Source organism: Rhodamnia argentea, chromosome 8, assembly GCF_020921035.1.
Source record: "Rhodamnia argentea isolate NSW1041297 chromosome 8, ASM2092103v1, whole genome shotgun sequence".
In the NCBI taxonomy this organism is placed as follows: domain Eukaryota; kingdom Viridiplantae; phylum Streptophyta; class Magnoliopsida; order Myrtales; family Myrtaceae; genus Rhodamnia; species Rhodamnia argentea.
Genome location: NC_063157.1, coordinates 28004493 through 28016737, shown reverse-complemented (window position 1 = coordinate 28016737; position 12245 = coordinate 28004493). Strand labels below are relative to the sequence as shown.

Sequence of the window (12245 nt, the reverse complement as noted above, 5' to 3'; positions counted from 1 at the left end):
TACACAGCTCAGTGTGCTTTCGAATGTTCAAATACAATTGTTCTCGCTCTAAATAATAAATATTCATTCACCAAGAACAGAAAAAGTTCAAATACATCCTTGTGAGATCAAATAGAAACAATAGTATCAAGCATTAAAATGAGAATAGCTTGATCACTTCTATCAGGAAGAATCTTCATATGTCAATGCACAGACTCTGCATTCTTGCTCAGCTCCTCAAGCTTCTTCATCCGCAACTTCTCACTCTCTGATAGAAGCTGATACAAATTATCACAACAAAACAAGCCGTGATCAATCATGAGGATACACCAACGTTATTCAAATCGCAAACTGTGCACGCGATGCTTGACATTAGAGGAGGACGATAATGAAGTGAGGAGAAGAATCGAAACGGGGGAAGATTGTGGATGATTCGAATGGAAGATACCTCCATTAATGTGGTCATTAGTAGAGCCTTCTCCTTGCTCTTCTCATTGAAAGCTTCCATGGCTTCTTTGTACTCCTTTTCCTGATTGGATCAGCATACCCAGATGACGAACCGAAATGAGAACCGATGCCCCCACGAAATGGTCCGAACAGTCCCATATGTGTCAAAGTAATTGAAAGGGCTTTCTCCGAGACAGACAATGCGGAACGAGGGTCCCCGTGAAGGAAAAGTTCATGCGGAGACTAGACTACGGATTGGAGAGTTTAAGGTCTGACCTTTTTCTGGCAACTCTGTCCGAGCGGCTTTAGCTCGCGAATGACCACATCAATCTTCTTGCGAACGGTCGCGACTTCCTTCCTCAAGGGGTCTGCTAGCTCTTCCAGATCCTGACAGATCATCAACACAAAGTGGTCGACAACCGATGCTTCACAATTAGCTCTTAGTTCTTTACTAGTGTAACCTAACGGTCCGAAAAATGCAACTTCATCTAGTTACGGATGAACCGGGAGAGTGTAAAGATGTTCGGTCATTTTCTAGCAACATATACAATGTGGCGCAGGTTTAGTGCGACAGAAGACAGATAAGTGCAGATAAAACTTTGGCTGACGAGAGCTTATCAAGGGCTGACCTCCCAAATCTGAGCTAACCGCCTTGTCGCTTCCTCGGCACGCCCCAACTGAAGTTCCACTCTCTCCTTGACCTCCATCTTCTTCCTCGCAATCTCTTCTTCCCGAGCTTGCAAAGTCGATATGGCCAACCTTGAGATGTCCTCCTCTTCGTTGACCTGGTCTTCATCCGCAGATGGCCTGCCACCGCCATTGACGCTCCCATGGTTCTTCATTCTATGCAACTGTAGCATAGCAATTCGGTCGTTTGCGGACTAGTTCGAGCAGAGGGCTCACGTTCTTTTTAGGGGTCTGTTTTTGTGTGCCCTCGCTCCATCCTTCCTTAGCCTTTTGCTTCAATCCTCTGCTTCTGCGAATGGGCAGAGAGCTTGCTTGCCTTTCAAAACATTCCAAGAGAAAGCAATGACAAAATAGAATCCTGCACTGCCATCTGCACAGCCAGCTATTGGTTTTGTGAATAGAAAGATTAGGAACTCACTCCAAAATTTCTTGTGCCATAATCTTCAATTAAGATTGAGATTTAGGAGAACCGTTCTTACTTCTTTAGACGTCTGTAGGGACAAACGGAAGACAATGTCAACAATCAGCAAAGCAAACCATGCTGTCTCCGAAAACAGTAAGAGACAGGGATAATGATAAGGGTGTTTTGTGACTTTTCTTCTATGTTCAATGTAGTCCTTGACTAGTGCTCAAACTTTTTAAACAACTGACTTAATATCCTTCGGTTACGAATTCTAACACCGTTAAATTGATGTTAGATTTGCCATGCCGGTGTTCATGTGTCTTCTAGTTCAATTTTCTCTCATTGTATTTGGCTCAAAAAATAGGGAAAAAAAATGCCGATTTGGAAAACAACGTGACAATTCCCGTCATGGTTTCAACTTAAAAATTGCTGACGTGACAGTTCAAATCCCAAGAATGCACGTGACTGGCAACATCCTTGATGGAAGGACGACATTGAGTGGATTTTTGAAAAACTTAGAGATCACATCAAACGCTCAAGAAAAGTTCATGGACCACTCGTATAGTTTTACCTAAGAGAAAATGGCATCTTGTTGATTAGCCTTGAAAGTCTTCCAAAGAGGAAGATCGTGGGAATCTGCTGTTACCCTTTCCTGCAACTAGAATTGTCGAACTGTCAATTTGGTATATGACCAACTGGGTCCATTTTCCAATATGGGAAGCTCGTTTGGTAAGTCATCTTGAGGTGGAACCAGAAAGTTGTTGGGGCAAGAAGGGTTGAATCTAAAAGACACTTATGTCATCTATTTTGGAAAAGATATATAAGAATAGACGACATGATATGTGTCTCAAATCTGATCTGGGGGTGCAATGTGACAGATTCAATGTTCTATAGAACTCTTGTTACTTAATAAATGAATTTAGTAGATCAATCACCTGCTAATATATAGTAAAAAAAATCAATTCAGATTTAGGCTCCTTTTGTTTTGCAAAAAATGTGACATTTTCCAAGAAAATGAAAATACTTTTGAATGTTTGGTTGAGACCTGAAAATGAACTAAAAAATATTTTTCGCTCATTTGGTAAGGAAAATCTAATTTGATTTTCCACGTTGTCGTTTAGTTAAAAATTGTTGATGTGGACACCAATAGTCCTACGAGATATAGCAAACCGTTCTACATGATACGGCCAGTGCTAATTTGGATAATTTTTTTATTAAATTTTTAATTTTATTTATTTTTTATTTTCTTTCCTTTTCTTTTTCCTTCTTTCTCAATCGCAACCGGCCGGCGGTGGCCATAGGCAAGCTTGAGCTCGCTAGATCCCGGTGAGGCCGGGGGAGCTCGCCAACCTGCATCTATCGCTAGTTGTTGACCATCATTGTGGCCCCAACGACCGAGGAAGAAGGAAAAAAGAATAAGAAAGAAAAGAACAAAAATGGAAAGAAAGAAAAAAATTATTAAAATATAAGATAATTAAAAAGAAAAGGAATGTGAATTGAGAAGAACATTTTCTTTTTTTTGAATGTGTCTTTTCGATTAATAGAATATATTTTCCTTAATTATTTTATTTTCTATAAATCAAATACAAAAAATTCTCGTTTTTTGTGAAACAAACACGCTTTTATGTCACCTGCTTTATCATTATTCAAAAGATATGCTACAATTATCTTCTTTTTTTTTTTTTTTTGGTCGGGATGCTACAGTTATCTAATTTGGTAAGAAAAAGGTGGCAAAAGTCTAAAACAGTAGTCACGTGATGTATTTCGTCTTGGCAGAACATTCCAAACTGGGTCTCTTCAAATTAAACTGATTAAATTTATCAGAAGAGGGATTGATTGCCGATCAAACTTGAAAAATTTTCAAATAAGAACTTATAGTACTCTCATTTTCTCATTTTCTCAAATAAAAGCTTGACTATGATTTTATTTTAAAAAAGAATCTGAAGTGCTTAAATTATTTTAAAGGAAGGCATCGCCGAAGGGTATTTTCGTCTTTTATTTTTTTTTGCCATTTATTTTCTTTTTCTTTTTTTCTTGCCTTTTCCTTTCTTTCTTTTTCTTTTTCTTTCTCCCCCCTCTCCCCAAGCCATCGCCGGACTTAGGCGTGGGCTGCTCAATGCCCGGCCTCGCCAACCCGGGCGAGGGCAAGGGTTGCCCTCCTCGGCGCGACGAAAGCCCTCACCCTCGCTTGGTCTCACCAGCCCAAGCGAGGCTATCTCACCAACCCAAGCGAGGGAAACTATCGCCCGAGGCTGGTGATGGCTTGGGAAGAGGAGGGAAAAGGAAAAAGAAAAGAAAATTTTGAAAGAAGAAGAAAAAAACAAAAAAACAAAATATAAAGAACAAAAATGCCAATCGGTCGAGCTTTTCTTTAAAATAATTTGAGCACTTCAAGCTCTTATTTGAAGCAAGTTTCAATTCATGTCTTTATTTGAGAAAATGAGAGTATTTCAGGTTTTTATTTGGAATTTTCCTATCAAACTTTTTCACACTCGAAAAAAAGGCTAGCCTAAAATGCATTTAAAGGACTTGAAATTGAGCGAAATTTTCCAAATCTCTAAGTTATTATAAATAAATAAATAAAAAATTTGAATGACAAATTAGCGATAGAACGTCCGGTTCATAAACCTCGAGGGTGAAAATCTCGGGTCCATAATCTCGCGATTTCACCTAACGATATTGCGTTTGCTAGAAAGTTCTTGTCATCAGCTTCCGGACGGCACGAATAATCACGCGAATCGGACAGCCTTGCCTATAAATACTCTTCATTTTGCTCATTTGGGGGAGAGGAGAGAGGGCGCAGTGGGGAGGCCTCGCTCCCTGCAACTCTATGTGGAATTTTTATTTGTTTTCAATATTCTAACGCTTTCAATAGTAGGAGTGTCAAAACCGAACAACAAATCGAATTAAGAACCGAATCGAATTGAACTGAAACTTCGTATATTTTCAATTCAATTCGGTTAGTAGAAAGAACCATAATTTTTTTATTGGTTCAATTTTTTTTTTTTTTTGCTCAGTTCAGTTAACCAAACCGAACCACACTTGGGCCTAGACTTCTCAAACTCAAAATACACAAAACCCTAGAATAGCCCGTTCCATTATCCGGCTCACTACCTCCTCCTCCTTCCTGCAACTCCACTTCAGCCCATTCTTCCTCCTCGTTTCCTCCTTCATCTCTTTCTACCAGCTCCAATTCTTCATCACCGCCCTGCTTGACGATGTTGAGGTCGAAATCCACGGCCGGGCACATTGCGCGATCCTCAGACTCCTAGGGTCCGAGATGCGAGGATGAACGAAACGGGAGGCAATTTTCTGAGTTTTTCCTCTCAGGTGGTAGACGAAGCTATGCGCATGCAGCAAGTGAAGTGAAAGGGGTTGACATAGTTGCCGGTTTTAGATTTTCAAAGTGAGGAAGGACATTAAAGAGGGAATTAATGACCTTGAACCCTCCAAAGCTTGGAGGCAGTTGAAGCCGCAAAGAGAAAGGAGATTGGCTTTTTGAGTCTAGGTCTTTCCAAGCGAAGAAGGTGAACCGGATTTTCAAATGCGCCTCTCCGCCGCCTTCAAAAGGGAAGAAATCATCCCAAAGGCTTTTCTCGACAACCAATTTCGTCTTAAATAGAATAACCCTGTCAATAGAAGAAGATTCAGCAAAAAAACATCAAATTCGAAGCAAAGGGAGCTCGTCAATCCGAAGGCATGATGAAGCAAAGACAGGAGAGAAATGCACCTGCAATGGTGAGCTTTCTCAAGACTAGAAAATGGTCGAACGAAGATCGATCGAAGTGAAGGAGGCTCTTGGCAGTTCTCTCTTTAATGACCTTCCTCACTTTGAAAATCCGAAAACTGGCAACTATGTCAACCCCTTTCGCTTCACTTGCCGCATTCGAATTTCTTCGTCCGCCACCCGAGAGGGAAACCCAGAAAACCGCCTCCCGTTTCTCTCATCGTTGCATCTCGAACCCTAAGGGTCTGAGGATCGCGTAATGTGCCCGGCCGTGGATTTCGACCTCAACGTCGTCGAGCAGGGCGGCGACGAAGAACCAGAGCTGGCGGAAGGAAATGAAGAAGGGGATGAGGAGGAAGAATAGGCCAAAGTGGAGTTGCAGGAAGGAGGCGGAGGAAGTGAGACGGATAATGGCAGGAGCTATTCTAGGGTTTTGTGTATTTTGAGTTTGAGAAGACCAGGCCCAAGTGCGGTTTGGTTTGGTTAACTGAAAGAAAAAAATTGAAGCAATAAAAAAATTATGATTTTTTCTATTAACCGAACTAAACTAAAAATGTACGAAATTTCAGTTCAATTTCAGTTCGGTTTGGTTCTATTCTTGGTTTGGTTCGTGGTTCAATTCTAACACTCCTACTCAAAATACGTTCATAATGAGTTTTTTAAATCTTAAATTGAAGTTAGACTGTTAAGACGCTACATCTGTTGTAGTTGCCTGAAACCGTATGAAAAGAGTTATTGAAAAATTCGAGATCAACAGACAATTCCACGGATTTCAAAAAGTTGCATTTCAAATTCCATTCCGACTTCTATTCAATCAAAAAAAAAATTTCTCATTTCGACTTCTGCTCGATCAAAAAAACAAAAAAAGCCATTTCGACTTCTAAGTCATTTAATTGTGTCTCATTCAATGTCTCTTTCCATGGGATCGTGGCCATATTAGTGTTGTGGTGTCAAAACGCATCACCATCGTATGTAATGAGTGGCGTGATTTGACTGACAATGGACATATTTGACTGTCTGCAGCCATTAGACTTGACTCATGATCGCCGTTCAAGATAAGGTCGGATCATCTAATTGTCAACAACAAAGTCACACCTAACTTGTTCCGAATAAAAAGGTCCATAATATGAATTAGGATTACATTGAACGATGAGTGCAATTGGAGCACTTATTAAATAATTAAATTGGAAAAAAGTTAACAATTTAAAAATGGATTCGAATTTCCTTTTATCAGATAACTATAACAAGTGGCCAATTAAGAAGCATCGACACTCTTCGTGGGTCTTCATGTCTTGCCCGACACTCTTTGACACGCGATCGACATGTGGTCGGCGTTCCCGACACACCCGCGACAAATAATCTAGTCATTTTGACACGCATGAGATTAATTTTAAGCATTTTCAATAAATTATGGATCAAAATATAAATTTATCAAAAATATATATACTTAATTATATACCCAACCACAAAAAAAAAAAAAAAAATCTAATGGTGAATCCCTAAAAGAAAAAGAAGAAGAAACTCACTATCGAATACAACATGTCGAAATTCTCTTTTTTTTTTTTTAAATGACGTGTTGGCGTGTTGTGTTGTATTGTGTAGCGTGTCGCGTGTCAATATCGGTATCGGTGTCGGTGTCGGTACTACTTAGATAGCCAGACATTCTCTCGAACAAGACAATGTGTGATTTTGTGGATATAGCTGTCCTTTTGGTTTTTTTTTTTTTTTTTTTTTGTCAGAGATATAGTTGTCCATTTAGTTAAGGGGAAAAATTCAATGAGTCTCGTTTTTGTGTTTTTGTCATTAAGGTATTTATAAACTTAAGTTCCATTTGTGTCGCGACCTAAAAATTAATTTAGGTTAATGAATTATTAGGTTAATTAGATGAATTAACTAACCTAATACGGACTCTCCCAAGCCTTACCAATTCACAACTTAGGTTTGATTTTTAATTTAGAAATCACCACTAATCTTTTTTGGTAGGTAGACTAGATACCTAAATAAAGTACGGGAGAATACTTTATTTTCTATTAACTAGAGATTCTAGGTTCGAGGATTTGATTATGTTAATTTTTAATTAACACCCTTTCAATATCAAATTTCATGAAAATGCCTTTTCCCGATTGATGATTTGTGATTTTGATTTCCTTTTTTTTATTTTCGAATTTTCCATTTTTTTATTTTTTCAAATTTTTGAATTGAAACAGATGAATTTGAACAAAATTAAACAAAAATGCCCATAATATACCTTTAAATCCGATTTTCTGATAAATCTTCTCATTCCCGAATATCCGGGCTAGAGCGAGATTTTGTTCGCTACATTCTCGGGGATTCGAGCTAGTATGCGGATAATGGTATAAGATATCAACGTCCCTTCTTGCAAAAGGGCGAATCACGAAATCTTATACTAAATTGCGTCCCACCCCATAAGATCATGGTCAAGGCTTGCAATTTAATATTCCGAAGGGTCGCACACAAGGGAGCATATATTATAGGCAATTTTGTTTTAAAATGTTCAAATATTTATTGAATTTTCGGAAATCCCTAAAAGATTCTAGAATTTTCAAGGAGATAGGTTCATATCCACAAATGATTGAAATCTTTTAAAAAATGGAAAGATTATCTTCTGAAATTTTTCAAAGTATATTAGATAACTTCCTGAATTTTAAAGATGCATTCAATATTCCTAAAAAAAAAAAATCTGATTCAATCTTGAGTTATTTGAATATTCCGAAAATATATCAATATTCTACAATATATGATTATATAAGAATAATTCGAAATAGGCAACAATACGTCTAAAATATATTCAAATTACGATTGTTACCTAATTCGCGGATAACTTTCCGAATTCGAATTCCGAACCAATCTTGTGATTCAAGCTTGAAAATTGAACCGATTGGCTAAGGGGATTTGCGCACGAATCAAAGGTTTCGGTGAAGGCGCATCTCGACTTGCAGCAGTAATTTTGACCACGAATCCACCTAAAAATCTGCACAAAATAGTCAAGAAATCATTCGTAAATAGCAGTAAAATTGATCATGGACAGCGGGCAAAATCTGCACTGAATAGTTAGTGAAATTGTCCAAAAACAGTGCTGTTTTTGGTCACGAACAGCAGCAAATTGTACCCCCAACAGCAGCGAACTGATCCCTCAACTTGTAGCAAAAATTCTTGGAACAACAACCAGAACAATCCTTGGTCATGCGCGACCCTTTTTGTGTCCTTCTTGTGCGGACCTTCAGAACATGCGCAAAGAAACCCTTGAATTCTCTCTTTTCCTTTTGACATGGACCACCGAAGATAAAAATCACCGCTCCCCAAAGCCTCCTCCTTTCTTTGTCGTATCTCCAATGTGGCTACGAGAGAATTCTGCTGAGTTATGTGTGGTCTCTCCTCCTTCTGCTAAATATCGCCCTTTCTTTTGACCATGTGCTAGAGATGTTGAGCGCTTTTAGAGGGCACCTGAACCTGCGAGAAGATTGTTATAACCTGCTGGAAATTCACCTACAGACACGTATTTCTGAATGTTTGTCTTCTCTGGATTTGTTTGTGCATGAGTCAACCATGTGGACCAACTCCCTTCTCTTCCACGAAGCTCTCAATGTGTCAAACCTCCTTTTGGGCTTCCACCTGTATCACACTCTAAAACCTGCAGGAGAAAGAAGAAACCTTCCTCTCCTTCCATCTCATGGCCGTGTGCTCTATGAAGGCCTCCAAAGTGCCATGTATTGCTCGAGTTAAAGTGGCAAAATCCACCGAGCAGAGGACAAATCCAATGTGAGGTATAGCACCACAACAAAAGGAGGAATCTTTCTGGACTCTTCCTAATGTGTCTCCCTTCTTTGCGTGCGGCTGTCAATCAGAGAAGACAAAGTTAGTAATCAAGAGAGAGAACCCCCACTTTTGTCACCTTTCTTCAAAGTCTACCGTGGCTTCAATATAGTATCCTCTCCATGGTGGCTCACAGAACCTGCAAAGAAAAACGTGAAGAGAAGACTTCTCTCTTGTGGCCGTATAAACTGTGAATGGCCCCCTCCTTTCTCAACGTGCCGTAGGTGTATAATGAATGTGGCCGCCCACGATCTCTCTCTCTTCTTTTTTCTCTGCCGTGTGTGACAATTGATTGACCTCCCCCCTGTCATGTGACCTAGCCATGTTTATATAGAGAAACCTTAGGTCAAAATCTAATAACGCGGGCTTAAGTTTTGGCCTTATTTTGATTAGTAAACTTTAATTAAAAGGTCTTTTTCAAAATCAAAATTTAGTGGACTGAAAATTAGACTCTAAGGCCTTGTGATTTTCGACACTTGCTCCCTTATGATGGCCGAATTATGGAATATGGGCTCCGGTCTTCCGCATGTCAATCCGGATCCAAATCCCGTCATTGGCCCGAAATAACACAAATGCAATGCATGCTTAAGTTATATATGCTATACATGAAAACTAATTTTTTTTTTTGTGAGAATCAAGGCTAATTCTCATTTTTGTGAAAATAAATAATTTAAGAAAAATCAAAATTTAGGTGTCAACAATTTGTCTTGCGGAAAATGCATAATTTGAAAAATATTTTTCTAAGAATAATAGATCATATCCCGTGAAATAATTAGTTAACAAAATTTTTTCAATAATTTATGTCTAAATATTTTGTAGATGATGAGAATGTTTGTTTTTTTGCCCATTCTTTTTGTCGGCAATGCTTTTAGAAAAAAATTTTGCGAATCATTTATTTTTTTGTGAAAGAAATGAAGCACGGGTTTATAAAGGCTTTAACGAAAAAAACTCATTAACGAGACCACTGGATGTTTTTTCTAAAATAAATAGCGATTCCAAATTGTTCATTTTTCAGAAAATAAATTGAACTTTTAAGTTCACACTAATCCCACCCCTTATATATATTTAGACATACCATAACATTTAAATGGTCCAAATAGCCATCGCTAAGAGATCATGATGAAAGAGCAAAAGCATACCTTTCACATGGATCGACCCACCTCGTGATTTTGACCCACAATTCCTCAATTGTTGTTTCTTTGTCTTTTGTGTTCAAATTAGAACAATTTACAGATTTATTTTCTTTTTTCTTACGAGAATCCTTAGTAAATTTAATTATTGGAATTCTATTTTGGAAGAATGTGATAAAGTTGTGATGTCTAGAACATCTATTCAGATTCTATCTAAAGCTCAATCTCTAATAACCCCAAGTTACATACAAGCTTTTGATTCACCACCTTTTGTTAAGTGGAATTATAAGTTAAAGTTGTTAACTATTCATTGTTATAACTTAGATTTGAGATATGTTTATTATCCAAGATTACCAACAGCATTTAATCTCATGATAACAAGAATCCTCCATAAATTTCAGCTTAAGCACATTAGTAAGTGTCAGCAAGGACATCAAGTTCGCGTAAAAACAAAGGGAAAATGACAGAAGGTGTTGTGCTAAAATAAATGTGTTTTTAATTATATACACAGTCTTGCATTTTCGTGATAATGCACAGTTTTTACATTTCCAAATAAATAACGACTTTCAACCTTTCCATGAGAGATTTCGATTAGTTAGTTCTTTTGAAGGTTTTCTCCCCATCTCAATAAGTTTGGTGTGGTATTAGCTATTTGTTCTTCTAATTGTAAAATAAAGAGGAAAAAAAAGGTAAATTGACCAACGAAAAGGGCGAAAGGATAGAGCAAAGAAATTAATTATCCGTTCGTATTAAGACCAAGCACTTGGTAAAATTCCTTAATTACCATTATAGTGCAATCAACCTCATTCATTCACTCTATGTGGAGAAATTACCAAGAAAGTTCTAAACTTGTTGCACTTGTGCTAATTCGGTCCTAAATATTTTTTTGATGATTGAGTCCTAAAAATTTTGCAATTGTATCAATTCGGTCTACTTTGCCACCTGGTGTTGACGAGGATAATTTTTAATAATTTAGTATTTACTAATTATCATTTTTTTCTTTTCTTTTTTTCTCTTTCTTTTATCTTTTCCTTCCTATTCCAATTTATGGTTGGCTAGGGTAAAAAAATATTATTAAAAATTATCAACGTCAATGCCTGCCGGTAAAGTGAATTGAATCGACACAATTAAAAAAGATTTAAAACCTTTTGGCTAATTACCCTCCTTATATGAGATGTTTAGTATAATTCCCTTATTTTCTTTCTGGATTTTTGAATTGTAAAAAGTACTTGTTTTTGGTTATCGAGAAAGAATGAGAAAACATTGGTCATATGTTTTATTATTAGCTATAATGATTACCAAAAGATGAGAATTAATTCAGCATTAATCCTCACATTTTTTTATGATTAGGCTCCGTTTGTTTGGCGAAAAATAAAAATTATTTCAAAAATATTTTCAAAAAAATGATCACTTGAAATACTTAGCCAATGAAAATATTTTCATTATCGATAATGTATGTCTAAACATTTTCGTAAATAATAAAAGTATTTTTTTTGTTCGTTTTTCATCGTAAGTGATATAAGCGATCGGTTTTAGTAAAATGTTTTCCCAATCATTTGTTTGCTTAGCAAAAAATGAATAATTGAGAAAATATTTTACTAAAACTGATCGTTCCTATCACTTAAAAGCTATTTATTTCGCAAAAGATGAATAATTAGGAAAATATTTTACTAAAACTCGTCGCTCGTATCACTTGAAATAATTACTCGGTGAAAATTTTTTCGTTGCCGATAAAAATTTACATCAAATCATTTTTATGGATGACAAAAATATTTTTTGTTTATACATTTTTATTAAACGATATAAGCGATCAATTTTTTTTAAATACTATTTTTCGCAAAATAAATGCAATAAAAAGTTATGATAAATTTCCCCGACATCGTGAAATCCGTGAGCCGCGATGCGTGTGAGTCAACTAACAAAGTGAGCTGTGCAGAAAAGGCGAACGGCCTCCAAAAACGCATGAACTATTCGGAATCACCTCTTCATCTCATCGCTCTGTTTTGGAAAAAAAAAGATATCTGCCCCCCCTTCATAA

At 37.1% G+C, this 12245-nt stretch overlaps 1 protein-coding gene across 2 annotated transcripts; it reads right to left on the bottom strand.

Annotated features, from left to right (window-relative positions):
• On the bottom strand, positions 1–1661 carry LOC115738275. 2 transcript variants are annotated; one of them, XM_048283834.1, is made up of 5 exons: positions 1532–1661; positions 1056–1277; positions 703–813; positions 428–508; positions 1–257 (listed from the first exon to the last, which is right to left on the bottom strand). In XM_048283834.1, the coding sequence occupies exons 2-5, from the start codon at positions 1266–1268 to the stop codon at positions 183–185; spliced, it is 480 nt and encodes a 159-aa protein (XP_048139791.1). In that variant the 5' UTR covers positions 1269–1277; positions 1532–1661; the 3' UTR covers positions 1–182. The 2 variants fall into 2 exon arrangements, with proteins under 2 accessions (XP_048139791.1, XP_030526721.1); XM_030670861.2 differs by lacking the exon at positions 1532–1661 and having other exon boundaries at positions 1056–1463.
• Between the last annotated feature and the right edge of the window lie 10584 nt (positions 1662–12245).